Raw genomic sequence first — 14,953 nt, forward strand, 5'->3', positions numbered from 1 at the left:
CTCCACTGCCTGCGGCCTTGGAAAGAGAACATTGTACCGAGAGTAAAACAAAATAAGTAGAGGTACCTATATTCATCAATTGATTCAGTTTTACAATTGTTCATCTACACTTCTACAGTACCTAAGAGTTTTTCGTGGAAAGTTATATTTTTGTATAGTTTTTCAAACTTACACTAAAAAATCGCATTTATCACATCTTTTTCGTAAATACGAAAATTGCAGATCAGATTTTTTGTTCCTAATTCAGATCTGCCAGTACGTTCCTATAGCTAATCTCTACTAATATTATAAATGCGAATGTAACTCTGTCTGTCTGTCTGTTACGATCTTACGTCTAAACCACTGAACTGATTTTAATAAAATTTGGTACAGAGGTAGAGTTGACCTTGAGAAAGAACATAGGATGGTTTGTATCCCGAACTTTTGAAGAATTCTCTTGGAAACGCGATATAACCGAACTCTAAGCGGGTGAAGCCGCGGGCGGAAGCTAGTTGTATATGTAGTCCCTAAGTCTTCTGTCAGTCTATCAAGAATACTAAATATAGGGTGATGAGCTACTAAGCTGGCTAATAGACTCTACTTAGTACTTACGTAATATCTTACTATTCAATCATCTATGGTATCTCCTTTGTTGATTTTCTGCTTTATTCTGACTAGCGTAGGTACAGGTACTTACCTAAACAACGATCCGGAGAAGCTTTCAATAATCGAAAATGGGGAGGTTCTCAATTCACGGGATTGTTCGAAAGAGATACCGCGGCCCTGGTACATAAAAGACCTACGACAGAACACGGTGGTTTTTAGTCAGTTAGAGTCTGACACTCCCTCACCGCTGCTAACCCACAGCGGGAGGGGTCATTTGATGATTTTTGACGTCGTCAAAAAAAAAGACAGCTAATACGTAGCTACCTACCTATGAGCTTTTTATTTTATTTAACTTTACGCTACTAATCCCTTTCTTTCTATCTTGTCTTTCCTAGAGTTTGTTATCCGCATAACAATCCTTCTGATTTATAGATACCTACATAGGTATATAGGTAGGTAATAATAATATGTATTATGTAATTTTACGTAAGTACCTAATTGTAGTGATAACGGTTTGTTCTTAATTATTTTATGGTTGTTTTTCAAGTATGGTAGGTATGTTGATGTTTATAATTGTTATAGTGCTCCCTGATTTTGTATAAGGTTATCATGGCAAATGTAAACAATTGCCGATGACGGTGAACCGGTTAGCATCACCAGGGGCCCGATTCTCCTAATTTTACTTAAGCGACATACGATTCACGTTCGACTCGATTCGACTGAGATCCTGATCCCGACTCGATTACGATTGAAGCGTATGCGGCATTCCGCTATTTTTTCTTTGAAATAATCGTTTTTATCCTTTTCTGTCATTCAATAATGGATCATTTTGTCTGCAAATGATTTACGATTGCAAAATGATTGTACAGCAAACTACCGTATAGACCAAAATTACCAAAATAGCAGACCAATCGCACACCAATCAAATGTCAATCGAATACGATTGGTCTTTCATTAGTAGCAGAATGCCCGATATGGTTAAAACTGCTATTACGATCATATTGCGATTCGATTTCTATTCGATTTTGACATTATTAACTTAGGAGCATCGGGCCCCAGTTAACCATAGATATCAGTGTAAAGTGTAACCGATCAACTTAAGAAATACTCAATATTTGTCGTATATATTATCTTGTTATTAATTTTTGGTTATAATAAATGAGGAAACAAGTTGCTACTTAAGACCTGGCATATAGCCGCGGCAAGTTGTGGAGCTCCGCCCGAGCTCTGGCGCGATCTCATGGTGGCCTGGAGGGAGCGACTGTCGCAACCCAGTGCAGGGCACGCCACCATCGTGGCGGTAAGTCCCCTCTTTGAGGAGTGGCTCGGGAGGAGTCACGGCGCCCTCACGTACCGCATGACACAGGTCCTCACCGGACACGGTTGTTTCGGGAGGTACCTGCACCGAATCGGTCGTGACGAGGCGCCCGGGTGTCACCATTGTGCGGACAGACCCGAGGACACGGTGGACCACACAGTCCAGGTGTGCCCCGCATGGGAGGGGCACCGCCGGGTCCTCGTCGAGGCTTTGGGCGGCGGCGACCTCTCGCGTCCGGCCCTGGTTCAGGCCATGGTCCGGGGCGAGAGGGAATGGGATGCCGTCGCCTCCTTCTGCGAAGCGGTCATGCTCGAACGCCAGAGAGTTCGCACCTCTCATCCCGGCCGCCGCGCTGGACCAGGTAGACACCATGGGCGCCGGGTGTCGCGAGATGACTCCCGGCCACCGTAGGCGTGGGTCTGTGGACGGTGAGTTCGGGTGGCTCATCGTCCCTCTGTCTACTTAGACGACAGACCCGTGTCGACGGCGCGCGTTGTTCCACGCGCTCCTCAAAGAGATGTCAGCAACCCCAGCGGGGCCCAGCAGGGCCAAGGCCTGCCGAGGCTGCGGGTTGTTCGAAAGAGATACCGCGGCCCTGGTACATAAAATAGGCCTATGACGGAACACGACGGTTTTTAGTCAGTAAGAGTCTGACACTCCCTCTCCGCTGCTAACCTACAGGGGTCATTTGATGATTTTTGACGTCGTTAAAAAAAAAAAAAAGACCTGGCATATAAAATCACCGCAGAAATGCTACGTATGACGTTGTTTGGGTTAAGTGATTAGATACATTATTTTTCCATAAAAAAGTGGTAAGTAGGTATTCTTAAATCGTGTAATCTTGAAAAAACTACAGGGCTGTCAAAGAACAGACCCCGACTAACTAAAAACAAAAAATTACAGAATCGGAAATCGGAGTACGCGCCCTGGTACTACCCAAAAAAGAGTTTTTGAGTTTTGAGACCAGGTTCTGAATTTGGATGCTCGATTTTTTACTCGATTTCTCGAAGACGCCAGGGCCGATTTAGAAAATTGAGTCTTGAAAAACTGAAAGGTATTAAATAAAAATAAAACTTTTTACAAATTAATTCTTTTTTTATATAAAATGAATGATTTAAATGGATGATGTAGTGCGCGCCAGCCCTTAATTAAGTACCTTACTATATTAAATTAATTTGATTACGCCTGCCCTATTAGCCAGTCTGTGTTTACTGTTGATTATGATAACATGTCACGGTCTTAGTGCTCGCGATCCTAGTCCTAGTCACAATTTTAGACTTAACGTGCCCATTTTATTAAAGTGCGGCTGCAATTTCAAGTAATTCCGGTAATACATTTTCAGACTTCAGACCGTCAGCAAATTCCTTGTCTTTATCCATACACAACCTAAGCTGGTTTTCTTGTATCTTATTATAAACTTTAGGAGCGATCTTTTTATTCGGTATGTACAATAAATAGAGCCGTATTGATAAACTGTTTTTGTTTTGTGTTCCGTAGGTGAACATCATAGTCATAATTCTAGCTGGACTGGCCGTTTGGTATTCACTTGTCACCTAAGATGTGTAGGAATCATTAATTGCCAGTTGACCTTTTAATATAATATTTAAATTGAAGGTTAATATAATTAGAGACGTAGATACTGCCCGGCAGTAATTTACTACATCCCAACAATAATTTACGGCATATTTATACCTCTATACAATAAAGAGTACAACTATATCTACATAAGGTACCCTAAAAACATCGAAACTGCCGAACCGATTTGATGACGGCAGATAGAAGAATATGGAAGGAGTAAACACGCTGCGCCGATCCCAAATAAAATTAGGATAAGGACAGGAGGAGGATGATGATATACTATTGAAACTATCCCCGATCGACAGAGTATATATTGTTATTCCGGTACGGGAAATAATTCCCCTGAAATGCGAAAGTAACTCCTGTCTCTACGGCTTGCATACCAAACCTAAAGAACTTTTTTAAATGGGTACACTGAAAGTCTAGAACCTAAGAAAGGATATGCTACTTTTAATTCGAGAAAATCTAGAACCTAAGAAAGGATATGCAACTTTTTATTCGAGAAAAATCTTCAAAATATTTTTAATTTTCAAAACCTAAGAATTCATACATTTGTCTGTGTTTAGGTAATAAATGACCCCTCATAGTGGTTTTGTTTTTAATTCTAATGCTTGAACTTGCATAGGTACCTAAGTGTCTCACCTGTCAGATCATCAGAAGTTGTAACCTCCCCACTCAGAGGATTTGTATGACATTCCGTCACTAAGGAGTGACTTAAGTAATCATTAAATGTCTCTGAGTGGGGAGGTTTGTCTACAGTGCAATGAAAGCTTTGTTGTTGTTGCAAACGTGTTTACCTACATGTTTCGATAATAGTTTTTAATCTGAAATTTTGGGTTAAACAATCAAAAGGTTATGAGACCTCGGTCCACCAATCGAGACAGCAATCGATGGAATAATTGTTGCCTATTATGTAATTAGATTAGATAATAGGCTTGAAAAGTAAGTAGTCAATCTTTTTAATTAGCCTTTACTGGAGTTTGCATTTTCATTATCGCTAATTTTACTTAACACAGTTACGTACGCCCCCGCTCTCGAACTTTAATAGATTATTAGGGCCTTACTACAAAAACTTTAAACCCTGTTTTACACTTGTCTAATAAAATTTTGGCTGCAAAATGAACCATATGTCAACGTCATAATTTGACATTTTTTTAGACAAGGCATAAACTGACGTTTAAAAGTTTTTGTGGTAAGACGGTTTTAGTTTAGTTATTTTAGTAATGTATAGAACGCCAAGGTCCGGTTTCATTCACTGCCCGTCAATAAAGTGTCACTTATTTCACTGTTAATGCTAACTGGCAGATAAAGGCTGCTATAATTTTTATAATTTCTCCCAGGTAGGGACTGTTACCCAGGACCTGTGGGTGGATCCAAAAGTTATAGATTAGGTATCTGTCATATAAGTTCCTGACAGGCTGACAGCTATCAGAGACTTTATCAGTAACCGGTGAAACTGGCCATAACTGTTTCTTTCGTCGAGTCTCTCATAGCAAACCTACTGTAGAGTAGGTAGAAACTCTTTTGTCATAAGGTTTTATTCATTATATTTTAATACCTGACCGTAAATATATTGGATGTAAATAGAATAGGTTTTTATCCTGAAGTCGTCACTTCTCTGCCATCAGTCAATAAATCAAAGTTAAAGTTCTTTTAAATGTTTTCATTGAAATATCCCGACATCCCCGGTCCCTAGTGCGCCACGTCGCTACAGTACCTACCAAGGAACATTCTCCCAACTGCTGTGGTTCAATGGTTTCTATCTTTCCAGACGCAGTCGTTTTTGTTTTCGAAATAATATTTTTCTTTTTAACAAATCGGTTAAAATAAACAATTAATTTGTTATATCTTGGAGTTAAGTGATAAACGTGATAACTGTAACCCTATAACATAATATAATTTAATATAATTTGATAACGGACAGCTACTTACGTATAACTATAGCTATTCCATATCAAACAACAACATTTTATGTGTTTATGTGTTCTGTAAGCTATATTGTAAACAACGATGATAAAGTGTTATGCGATTGTCCAAAAATAATGGGAAAAATATTTTTTATCGTAACATTTTTTTACTGCTGATAATTTCAAGGTTCACCATATCTGCACCGACAGCCAAGCATCAAAAGCAGCAAAATTATAATACAAGAACGGAATTACCAACTCTGTTGCGATCGGCTTCCAGTTCCCATTTCTCTGCATAAACAAGTAGTCTTACTATGATCTATATCGGGTGTGTCGTACCTAATCACATTAAATCCGAATTGTAAAAAAAATAACCTAATCCATTTAGCGGTTTAACCACAGGAGTCATTTTTCGTTTTTATAATTTACATAATCATGTGCAAAGCAGATATAAAGTTAGGAGTATCGAATGTTTTGACCAGCTTTCAGCTTTCAAGGGAGAATTTCCGTTGTGTCTATTAACTGACTTTTAAATGGTGTTCTAATTTTCGCACATTTTTATTGCATTAATTTTGTTCGTAAAATGCATTTTTTTTGCGTATTTTCATTTCTTTAATTTCATTTTCTTAATTTAATGTGATTAGGTGCGACACACCCGATATAACATTTCATTATCAGCGTTCACCCGTCTCTGCCTGTCAGAAATAATCTACTCGTAATCACTAGGCATTTTGTTGGAAAAAAGTAGGCGTCAATTTTATTTTCCCGGTACATACCTTTCACCCCTCTGCTCGACAAGATTTTGACATATGACTTTACCGTTGATTCGGCGGGATATTTTGAATCGCGACATGGAAGTCAAAAATTTGTACTAACTTTCAACACATGAATTCTAAGTCCGTAATGCCTGATCAGAAGTATTTTAACTATAACTTTAGAGCTCACTTATTTGACAACAACGTGCAAAGGTCAAATGGGGTCAGTTAATTCAGAAAAAGATAATAATTACGGTGTTTTTAAGTCTATCGAAAAGTTAGGCATTTCAAATTTGGTGAAAACTTACCAATAAGTAATCGCATCACTTTCTCAAACACAACACAAACGTCATATTTATAACATTTTCAATCCGTTGCAATACATTTCGTGCACTTATTTATGTTCAATAACTAAAAAATCAGCACATAAAATACACAATAAAAATGAACAATTTACAACATCAGTCAAGTCACAGACAAGTAGAGTTTGGAATGGAGTTTTTTTTTTTTTCAATCAGCGGTGTGCATTCGATACCTAAATCGGAAATTTATTATAAATAATCGAATACCAATTTTATATATACCTATTTTTTAATAGCAACTTATTTCAATTTTATTTATTAATTTTAAATTATAGGTTCAATTTGTTTTTGTTGTTAAGAAAAAAGATATGTAAGTTTTTAGCATTAAATTTTTATATGTATTATTTATTTTGGTGTTGCGTCATTCGTAATAATTTTTAACTTTAATTGAATTTTTATTACCTATTACGGAATTTTAATTTATTCTTATATTATTTCTCAACAATTCTAACATTTTTGTTTCGGCGGAGGGTATGCGGGTGTTCTGAAATATAATGCAATTTGTAACTACCAAAGGTATGTACTTATTTGATGATGAGAAACAATAATAATAATTGATTGATTTGCCCCGCAGGGCATCTGAGGCGGATGACGGGGAGTAGCGACCCCGCGGGGCTATATATCCGAGTGCTCCAGGGAGAGTATACTGTCCCCCATCTCCGGCTTGCCGGAGTGAAGCATGACGGGGGAGAGGTCTCCCGCCTCTTGGCTTGCCTTCACCGGCCGGTCAGAGTGGAGTCGCTAGAGTAGGGTTAGCAGCCCGCTCGGAGGGTAGGTGCCTCGTGGTAAGTGGCGAGTGGGCCGGTGATGCTGGACCCACAGGGAGCGCGTGATCTGCGTTTAAAGTCCGCCGAGGTATCCTCACCCTTCAGCCGCTCATGTACCTGTTGCCCTCTTGTTGCGATTTAGCGACTGATTCCCGGGGGCCCAGTAAGTGAGTTGGCGAGTCTCCACCTGCCATTTTTACGTGTATTTATTACATTGTTATCGGCAGGTGCCATAGTTCCCGTAGTTTCCCCATTCCTAGTCCACTAGCATCCCATCACAATAGCCCAAGTAGTTTTCATCCATAGTTAGCAATAGTTTAGCACAGAACCGGGCATTGTCCTTGGGTACATTTCTATAGTGTATACAGGGATAATCGTCGGTTTTGTGTCACCATTTCATTAAAGTTGTCTCAAAAGGGCTTCAGCGTGTTGGCTTCGGCCCCACGTTCGCCTTCCAAAAATCCGGGACTCTGTAGTCCCGTGGTCGGTTAGAGACATAATAATTGATTGATTTTAAAGTCACCAAATATTTTTAACCGAATCCCAAAAAGGAGGTGGTTCTCAATTTGGATGTTTGTTTTTGGTCGAAAGGGTATATTCCCCATATTTGTTATTAGGTCCAGGATCTGATGATGGAAACCTTGAGAAATCGAGGGCAGCTCTCGAAAATTGTAAGCATAGATAAGGTTATAACTTGACACTCAGATGTATATCTGATAACACTATGAGACAGTAAAGGTTTGGAGCTGACCTGATGATGGAGACCAGAGAAGGTCGAGGGAACTCGACAACCGTACTTCTCTCGTCTCCATCTCCTTCACTGTTGCAGAGGCCTCGTAAATACGAATAATATAAGCACAAACACGAGAAAGTTTAAATATTCAGTTGTCGAGTTCCCTCGACCTTCACTGGTCTCCATCATCAGGTCAGCTCAAAGCCTTCACTGTTGAATAGTGCTACCAGGCAAACACCTGAGTGATAAGATTTCAACCTATGCATTTCTGCAACTTTCGAAAGTCGCCCTCGATTTCTCAAGGTTCCATCATCAGATCCTGACCTAATGATAATGGGACCACCTCGGAAGTACACGCTATCAAACAAAAAAAGAATCATCAAAATCGATAAATAAATGGCTGAGTAATCGCGTAACAAACATACAAAAAAAAACGGTCGAATTGAGAACCTCCGCTTTTTGGGAAGTCGGTTAAAAATAAGTCGGCGGCGGCCATCTTTCCATCTTGGACCAGCTTTCGATGAACAGCGAACTATTTGCCCTTCAAACAATAAAATCGTCATAAAATTTTGCGATAACTACACCTAACTACGGCTCTCGTCAAATAGCTTTGCCGCTCAGTTAAAAAGTTGGAAGTAACGAATCGCCATTAAGTTTGGCAGATCTACAGGAATCCTGCACATCAAACACCCGAAGAATAAGTCTTCATTTGCCGTCTTCAGAAACCCTAAAAACCGAAGATTTTTTTTATTCCGGCTACAACGTATTTTCTACCACTGATTTTCTAGCATTTTTTTTCAAAATAAATTAAGTCATTTTACTTTTCCTAATTTATTTTCAGATTATGGTAAGTATACAAAAGTGCAATTTAGTAATATTATAATATCAAATAATATAAAATTATTAAATCGATTCTTTATTTTAAGGAATCGGATCATTCGATGCAAAACTTCTATCACCGTCGCCATCTTGTCTATGCGTCTTCAAATTTAAAAAAACAACTAATGTAAACAAACATGGCGAGTTCGATCAGAATTCCCGGTAATTACGATTGGATTTTAAAAAGGTATATTTCTAACGGGATGCTAAATATGAAAGGTTTGAATGCGTAATAATAATTTAAATTTATTTAGTTATTTTATTTAGTACTCACAAATGTGGTTTGATTGGAAAGAAAATAAATATGAGCGTAAATAATTAGGAAAGTGTATGACTGATTCGCAGACCCCAATTGGGGTCTAAACCGAGCTTACGGTGACATTGATGTTCAGACCCCGATTGGGGTCCGCTACGGATTTGACGGTTAAAGAACTTATTCTATTTAAATTATTATGTCCATTCATGAATGTACATCTGCCACACAGTAAAGTTATAGTAGACATACATTTTTAAAGCGGATACATTCCTCGAGCAAGTTGAGGTCTTTTACGGGGCAGTTTTACAAGTACTAATTGTTTTTTAACAGTTTTATTATGTTAAAATTTTAAAAAGTGTTTAGGTATACATGACAACACTCAAAGGTTCACACACGGGTTCACACGACTCATTTGTTTGTGGGGTAAAATGTGACATAGACAAAGCGTAGCTCCGCGCCATGAATCAAGTAGGTTACGTCCGATAGATGCGCCGCTGTTATGCAATGGTTTTCTGTTTAGGAATTCAAAAAAAAAATAATTAACTAACTATAATAACCAAGAAAGTGATAGATGGCGTTGAACGTTTGCGAAAATACCAATGTTTGAAAAAAAACATTGCGCCGAACCCTTTACGTGGCTCGGTTCAAAAAAGTCAGATTTCTGGACATATTGGGCCTTGCTACAAAAACTTTAAACATCTGTTGAACACTTTATAGGATTTATTAGAACACTTTTCTAAAAATATTGTGTCAATTTTATTTTTGACAAAACTCATCACTCGAGTCATGACTCAAGTCTGGCAGATTCTTACGCGCTCTCTAGACGACCAATTAAATTGCGCGATACGTTACTATGCGTGGTGGTTGTCTGTTACTGTTATTATACTCTGTGGTTGTTGTCGATGTCGGGACGGGTTATTGACAATTGACATTGACATTTCAGTTAACCTATAAATAATTATTTATTTTATTCTGACGATATTTTTGCTGAAGTACCGAGTGTTTTTCACAGAATTAATATAAAAACTATTCCTCACAATGTTACGTAATTGTCGAAAAGTTTTTATTAGGAATAACATATTGTGTCCTGTCATTATTCAGAAGAAGAATTTCTTAACCAAAGAATACAAATGTACCGATGCTTGGAATAATATGAATTCTTCTCCTGTATTTAATAAAATAGTCATTCATGATTTCTACAACATACTCGATCAAAACTATGCTTCGAAAGGCGTAATCAGTGCAATAGATGTTGATTTGTTCGCAAATGCAATTAAAGATCCCAGCCACCTCGAAGAACTTAAGGACCTGCTCCATAAACTTAGGACAACTGCCGAGACAGGTAACATGTTAGACTCAACACATCAAGCCACTATAAGGCATTTTTTGGAGTTTGGTGATGTCAAAGAACTGATTGAAATATTAAAAGATCCTCTTAACTATGGTGTTTTTCTTGATGACTACACTGCAAATATGCTTTTGGACAAACTACTTACCATATCAGACTTCGAACTTGCTGCCAGAGTGGCTTCATTAGTAATGCTTCAAGAAGAATATAATAATGAAATAACATGCACTTTGTGTCAGTACGCTTGCTACAAGTACATCAATAGCTACACTCCCCCACCACCGGAAGAACCACCAGCGGAGAAAAGTAAAAAGGTTGAAGAAATTAAAATTAGAGTCAAATTCCTTCGAAACCCTTACTTTGATGATCATTTTGACATAAATGATACACTCACATTATCTGGTAAAACATTGGCATGGATCTCAGAAAGGGCTTCCAACAATTTAAACAATAACTTGCAACTTATCGGGTGGCTAATCTACAAAAAATATGATAAATTATCAGTTTTCTGTGAAAAAATTTGTACTGACAAATCATTTAAAGTTTACAAAGAAGTTATAGAACTTGTACAAAGTGCACATGATGCTGCAGAAGCTGAAATCAAGCCAACATTAGAAAATGTAATTTCAATATTGAGCAAAGTAGAACAGAATTCTGATGACAAATTGGAAAAGTCACTAGAAGTTGCTATTGAGAATGCTATCAACAAATCACATAAAAATGATGTATCTCAACAAAAACAGGTAACTGCTAATACTCTTCTCAAAAAAAGTATTAATAAAACTAACACATTACTAAAATATTACTTAATTATTTCAGCTGTTCCAATCATGGGCCAAATTAAGAGATGAAAAACTTGAAGAACAAGCTCAAAGACTGGACAGAGCACGGCGAATACAAGTAATCCAACAAAAACAAAATGAAATGAAGGATCAAGAACAAAAATTGTGGTTCTTTGAAAATGAAGACAAAATAGACCTTCAAATAGAAGAAAAAGAAAAACTAGTTGACAAGTCTACTACAAAGAAGACTGCATCTAAAAAGTCAGAAGAAAACTATATTCCACCAGAGATTTTGCCAAGAAGGAAGTAGTCATAAGTTGATAGAATAAAAGTTTAGAATACTTGAATATTAATTTTATTATATACAATAGATAATTTTAGCATACATAACATTTGATTTAGCAGATCATTTCTCATCATATTTATATCTAAAATCATATTAGAAAAGAATTTTTAAATTCAGAAAAAGCTTTACTTTCCAACTTATAACGTAAAATAAACGGTTTCACCAGCATTCTGGGGGAACTTCCTGTACCCAGATAAAATAAATGTAGTTTTAGGGTATCTCATATACACATAGATTTAAGATTCCACTACAGTTTGATAGACTGGCAATGCGTGACAGATAAATATATGTGGTATGTGTTACAAAAACAAAATCACTCAGCCCATATTTACACAGAAAAAGTCACTCAAAAATTACATGATTGCCAATCTATTTACTATTATATCTATGCTCATATACAACAAAATAATATACACTTCCTATTTTAACCTACTAATATTATATGGTGAGTAGATACCCTGGATAGACACATGGGCTACTTTCACACACCACGTGAGCAGAAGCTAGTAGATAAATATGTAAGAGGGAAATTATCAGTACATAAGCAACTTTAAAGTCTTATTTCTTTAAGCTAATCAAGATCAGTACTATGTCTGATGGATGCATAAGGAATAAATAAATTTCTTGATATCAATACTTAGCAATACAAGAACCAAAGAGAAAGGCCTGAGTAATAGTAGTGAAATGAAATGCTCCTTACACATCACAATTTTTGCACATGTGTTTAAAAAATAATTATCCCTCTTCCTGTATCTTAGCAAGATCAAGTTGTATTTTCCTTAGAGTATCTTCAGTTCTCTTGGCTGTCTCAGTCTGAATGTTCTCTTCTAAATCAACTATGTCCCTGGCCAACGTACCAGTATCATTGACAAGGGAAACAATAGTGTTGCACTCTGAATGAAGCAAGGCCAGCAACTTGTATGCCTTTTTAGCTTGGTCATCTTTTTTAGCATCCTTAAAAAAAAGAAAATAATTAATACTTATTTACTTTATGCACTTATTTCAAATAAATAATACTTACCCTAAAAAGAGTCTCATCAGCTATTGTAAAGCATCTATCAAGTTGACCTTCTAAGCTATTTATTTCTTTTTGCAACTGTCTTGTGTCATCAAGTATCTTCTTTATCTCCATGTTCTGCTTATCTACATTACTTATAATTTCTAAAATCCTTTTTGTGTATATGGACCTACAAAAATATATATAGTGTATGAAAAAACTGACAGAGGGTATCTGCAATTCAATAATTGTGTATATCCCACTACCAATTATGTCTTGACAAACCTTTTATTTCCGCCCCTTAGCTTGGCATAACTCTCCTTTAATTGGTTCCCTAATATTTCTTTCTTGTCATGTTCTTCTTTCAAAGCCTTAGCAGTCTCTTTCAAGGTACTCAAGATTTTTCTGCACCTGCTTCTCTCAGACTGAAATTGTAGTATGTTATTCAGCATATTACATGAATATTATTTATAGTGAATAATATAAGAACACAGAAAAATTAAACATACTTCTGTCAAGTTCATGCTATTAGTAATTTTGTCAATTTCAACCATAACAGACAAGTTTCTTGATGTTAGTTCCTCACTCTGTCTATGTAAGCTAGCGATGTTCATTTGTTCTTTTTCTATCAAACCTGCCACACCTTCAGCCTCAACATCAGTTATTCCAATACTATTGAGAATGTTCAGCACATTTTTTAGGTCTGCATCAGCTCTCTCAAATGACTTTTGTGCCTGAAACATAAAAGTGTAAATTGGTGATTATATTCTTATGTTTACAGTTATTTATAAAAAACTAAACAATATTACTTGACTGATAGGCTCATGTAGTAAAACCTACCTGTGATAACTCAACTTCCATCACATTCTTTTCGTTCTCAAGGGTATCCAACTTTTGCCTTAAAACAATAGCCGTTTCTTTTAACTCTTTCAGACTTTTAGTTGAATGTTCATTTATTTTAGCTGCAGGCTCTGTCTGAGTAATCTGTTGCTCTGTCTGTTTACTTGGTTGTTCATTAGAAAGCAGTGATACATTAGTTTTGCTGAGTTCTTTAATTTTTAACAGCTTTTCTATGACCTGTTCATCAGGTAGGCTTGTATAGCTACAGGTAGAAGTTATATCTAAAAACATTGAAAATTGTACTACCATTTCTTATTATTTTTAAGAGAGGTTTGTATAAAACTAATATGTATAAAGTTTCACCTGCAGAACTAAAGTCACCAATTTTATTAGAATTAGGCTTGCAACATGGTGTGATCCAAATAGACTTGAGTTCTTCTCCAATTTTATTGCTAATATTTCTTTTAAGTAATGATTTTCTGTTGGCAGATTGTATATTTGTTGGTGCTTGTTTCCCCTCATTTGGTAATCTTTCTATTAAAAACATAAACACTTGCCTCAACTCACACTCGTTGTGATATAAAAAAGTTTGATAACCAACATCATTCTTGTATCCAAGGTCCTGTAAAGAATAAAGTCATCCAAATAATTTCCACAAACTTTAGATCAATACATAATCAAGGTAATGAGAAATTACCTTACAAACAGAAGCAATCTGAGAAGCCACTTCTATTCTCTGCGATATACCCGGTGGCAGATTTTTTGTTACTTTAACAGACGGATTAATCGCGCTTAAACATGTCGACGCGGATTCGATAATGATGTGAACAGGTAGTTCATTAATGTTTTTGATCTCATCATCTATATTGCTGCAAAATAATCCAGAATTATGGTCGAGAGGTCAACAATTTCGTGGTTCTTTAAATTATAAGTACTTACATATTTAGCTGTCGAAGGAAATGTAAAATAATGGAATCAACTTCTTCCATTTTTAAGCTCACGTTCTTAATTTGTTTCAATTCTAAGCGGAAACTTAAATAAAAATAGCTAATCTAGATGAATGTATAACTTGGTTAGATATCAGAAAATAAGAGCAATAATATTACAATAAATAACTCAGAAATTATTATTTGGTACAACAATACAAACACTTCTGATAATGATTGATTCAATCACTTGACATTATTCTTGCTTGACAGATGTGACTGACAGGTTGAAATCGACCTGAATTATATTGAAGTCCAATGGGAATAAAAATTGTACAATTATTTTTTTATACTTGTAAACATTCTTTAATGAAATGTTTAATGATGATAGTATTGACTGTCACTTTAGTCATCAGTTAATCACACAGACTAGTTAATGTTAATCTGCAACTGAGAACTCAATAAAAAAAAAAGAGTAAAGTAGTCAAAAGACTCGTTCAGTGTTAACGAAACGTAGACAGACAGCTAACAAGGAGATTCGGTTGGTGACACTGTCAGACTGTCAGTGTCAATC

At 36.5% G+C, this 14,953-nt stretch overlaps 2 protein-coding genes across 3 annotated transcripts; one reads left to right on the plus strand and one right to left on the minus strand.

The window, feature by feature from the left end:
* Nucleotides 1-10,073: 10,073 nt before the first annotated feature.
* LOC124632442 (28S ribosomal protein S27, mitochondrial) lies at nucleotides 10,074-11,617 on the plus strand. Its single transcript, XM_047167288.1, has 2 exons — nucleotides 10,074-11,231; nucleotides 11,308-11,617. Exons 1-2 carry the CDS (start codon nucleotides 10,179-10,181, stop codon nucleotides 11,578-11,580), a joined length of 1,326 nt encoding a protein of 441 aa, XP_047023244.1. The 5' UTR covers nucleotides 10,074-10,178; the 3' UTR covers nucleotides 11,581-11,617.
* On the minus strand, nucleotides 11,610-14,620 carry LOC124632441 (coiled-coil domain-containing protein 22). Of its 2 annotated transcripts, XM_047167285.1 has the most exons (8): nucleotides 14,393-14,620; nucleotides 14,151-14,322; nucleotides 13,817-14,075; nucleotides 13,454-13,734; nucleotides 13,123-13,347; nucleotides 12,899-13,038; nucleotides 12,638-12,803; nucleotides 11,610-12,570 (listed from the first exon to the last, which is right to left on the minus strand). In XM_047167285.1, exons 1-8 carry the CDS (start codon nucleotides 14,440-14,442, stop codon nucleotides 12,352-12,354), a joined length of 1,512 nt encoding a protein of 503 aa, XP_047023241.1. In that variant the 5' UTR covers nucleotides 14,443-14,620; the 3' UTR covers nucleotides 11,610-12,351. The 2 variants fall into 2 exon arrangements, with proteins under 2 accessions (XP_047023241.1, XP_047023242.1); XM_047167286.1 differs by lacking the exon at nucleotides 14,151-14,322 and having other exon boundaries at nucleotides 14,393-14,589.
* Between the last annotated feature and the right edge of the window lie 333 nt (nucleotides 14,621-14,953).

Source organism: Helicoverpa zea, chromosome 8 (genome assembly GCF_022581195.2).
Source record: "Helicoverpa zea isolate HzStark_Cry1AcR chromosome 8, ilHelZeax1.1, whole genome shotgun sequence".
Classification (NCBI taxonomy): domain Eukaryota; kingdom Metazoa; phylum Arthropoda; class Insecta; order Lepidoptera; family Noctuidae; genus Helicoverpa; species Helicoverpa zea.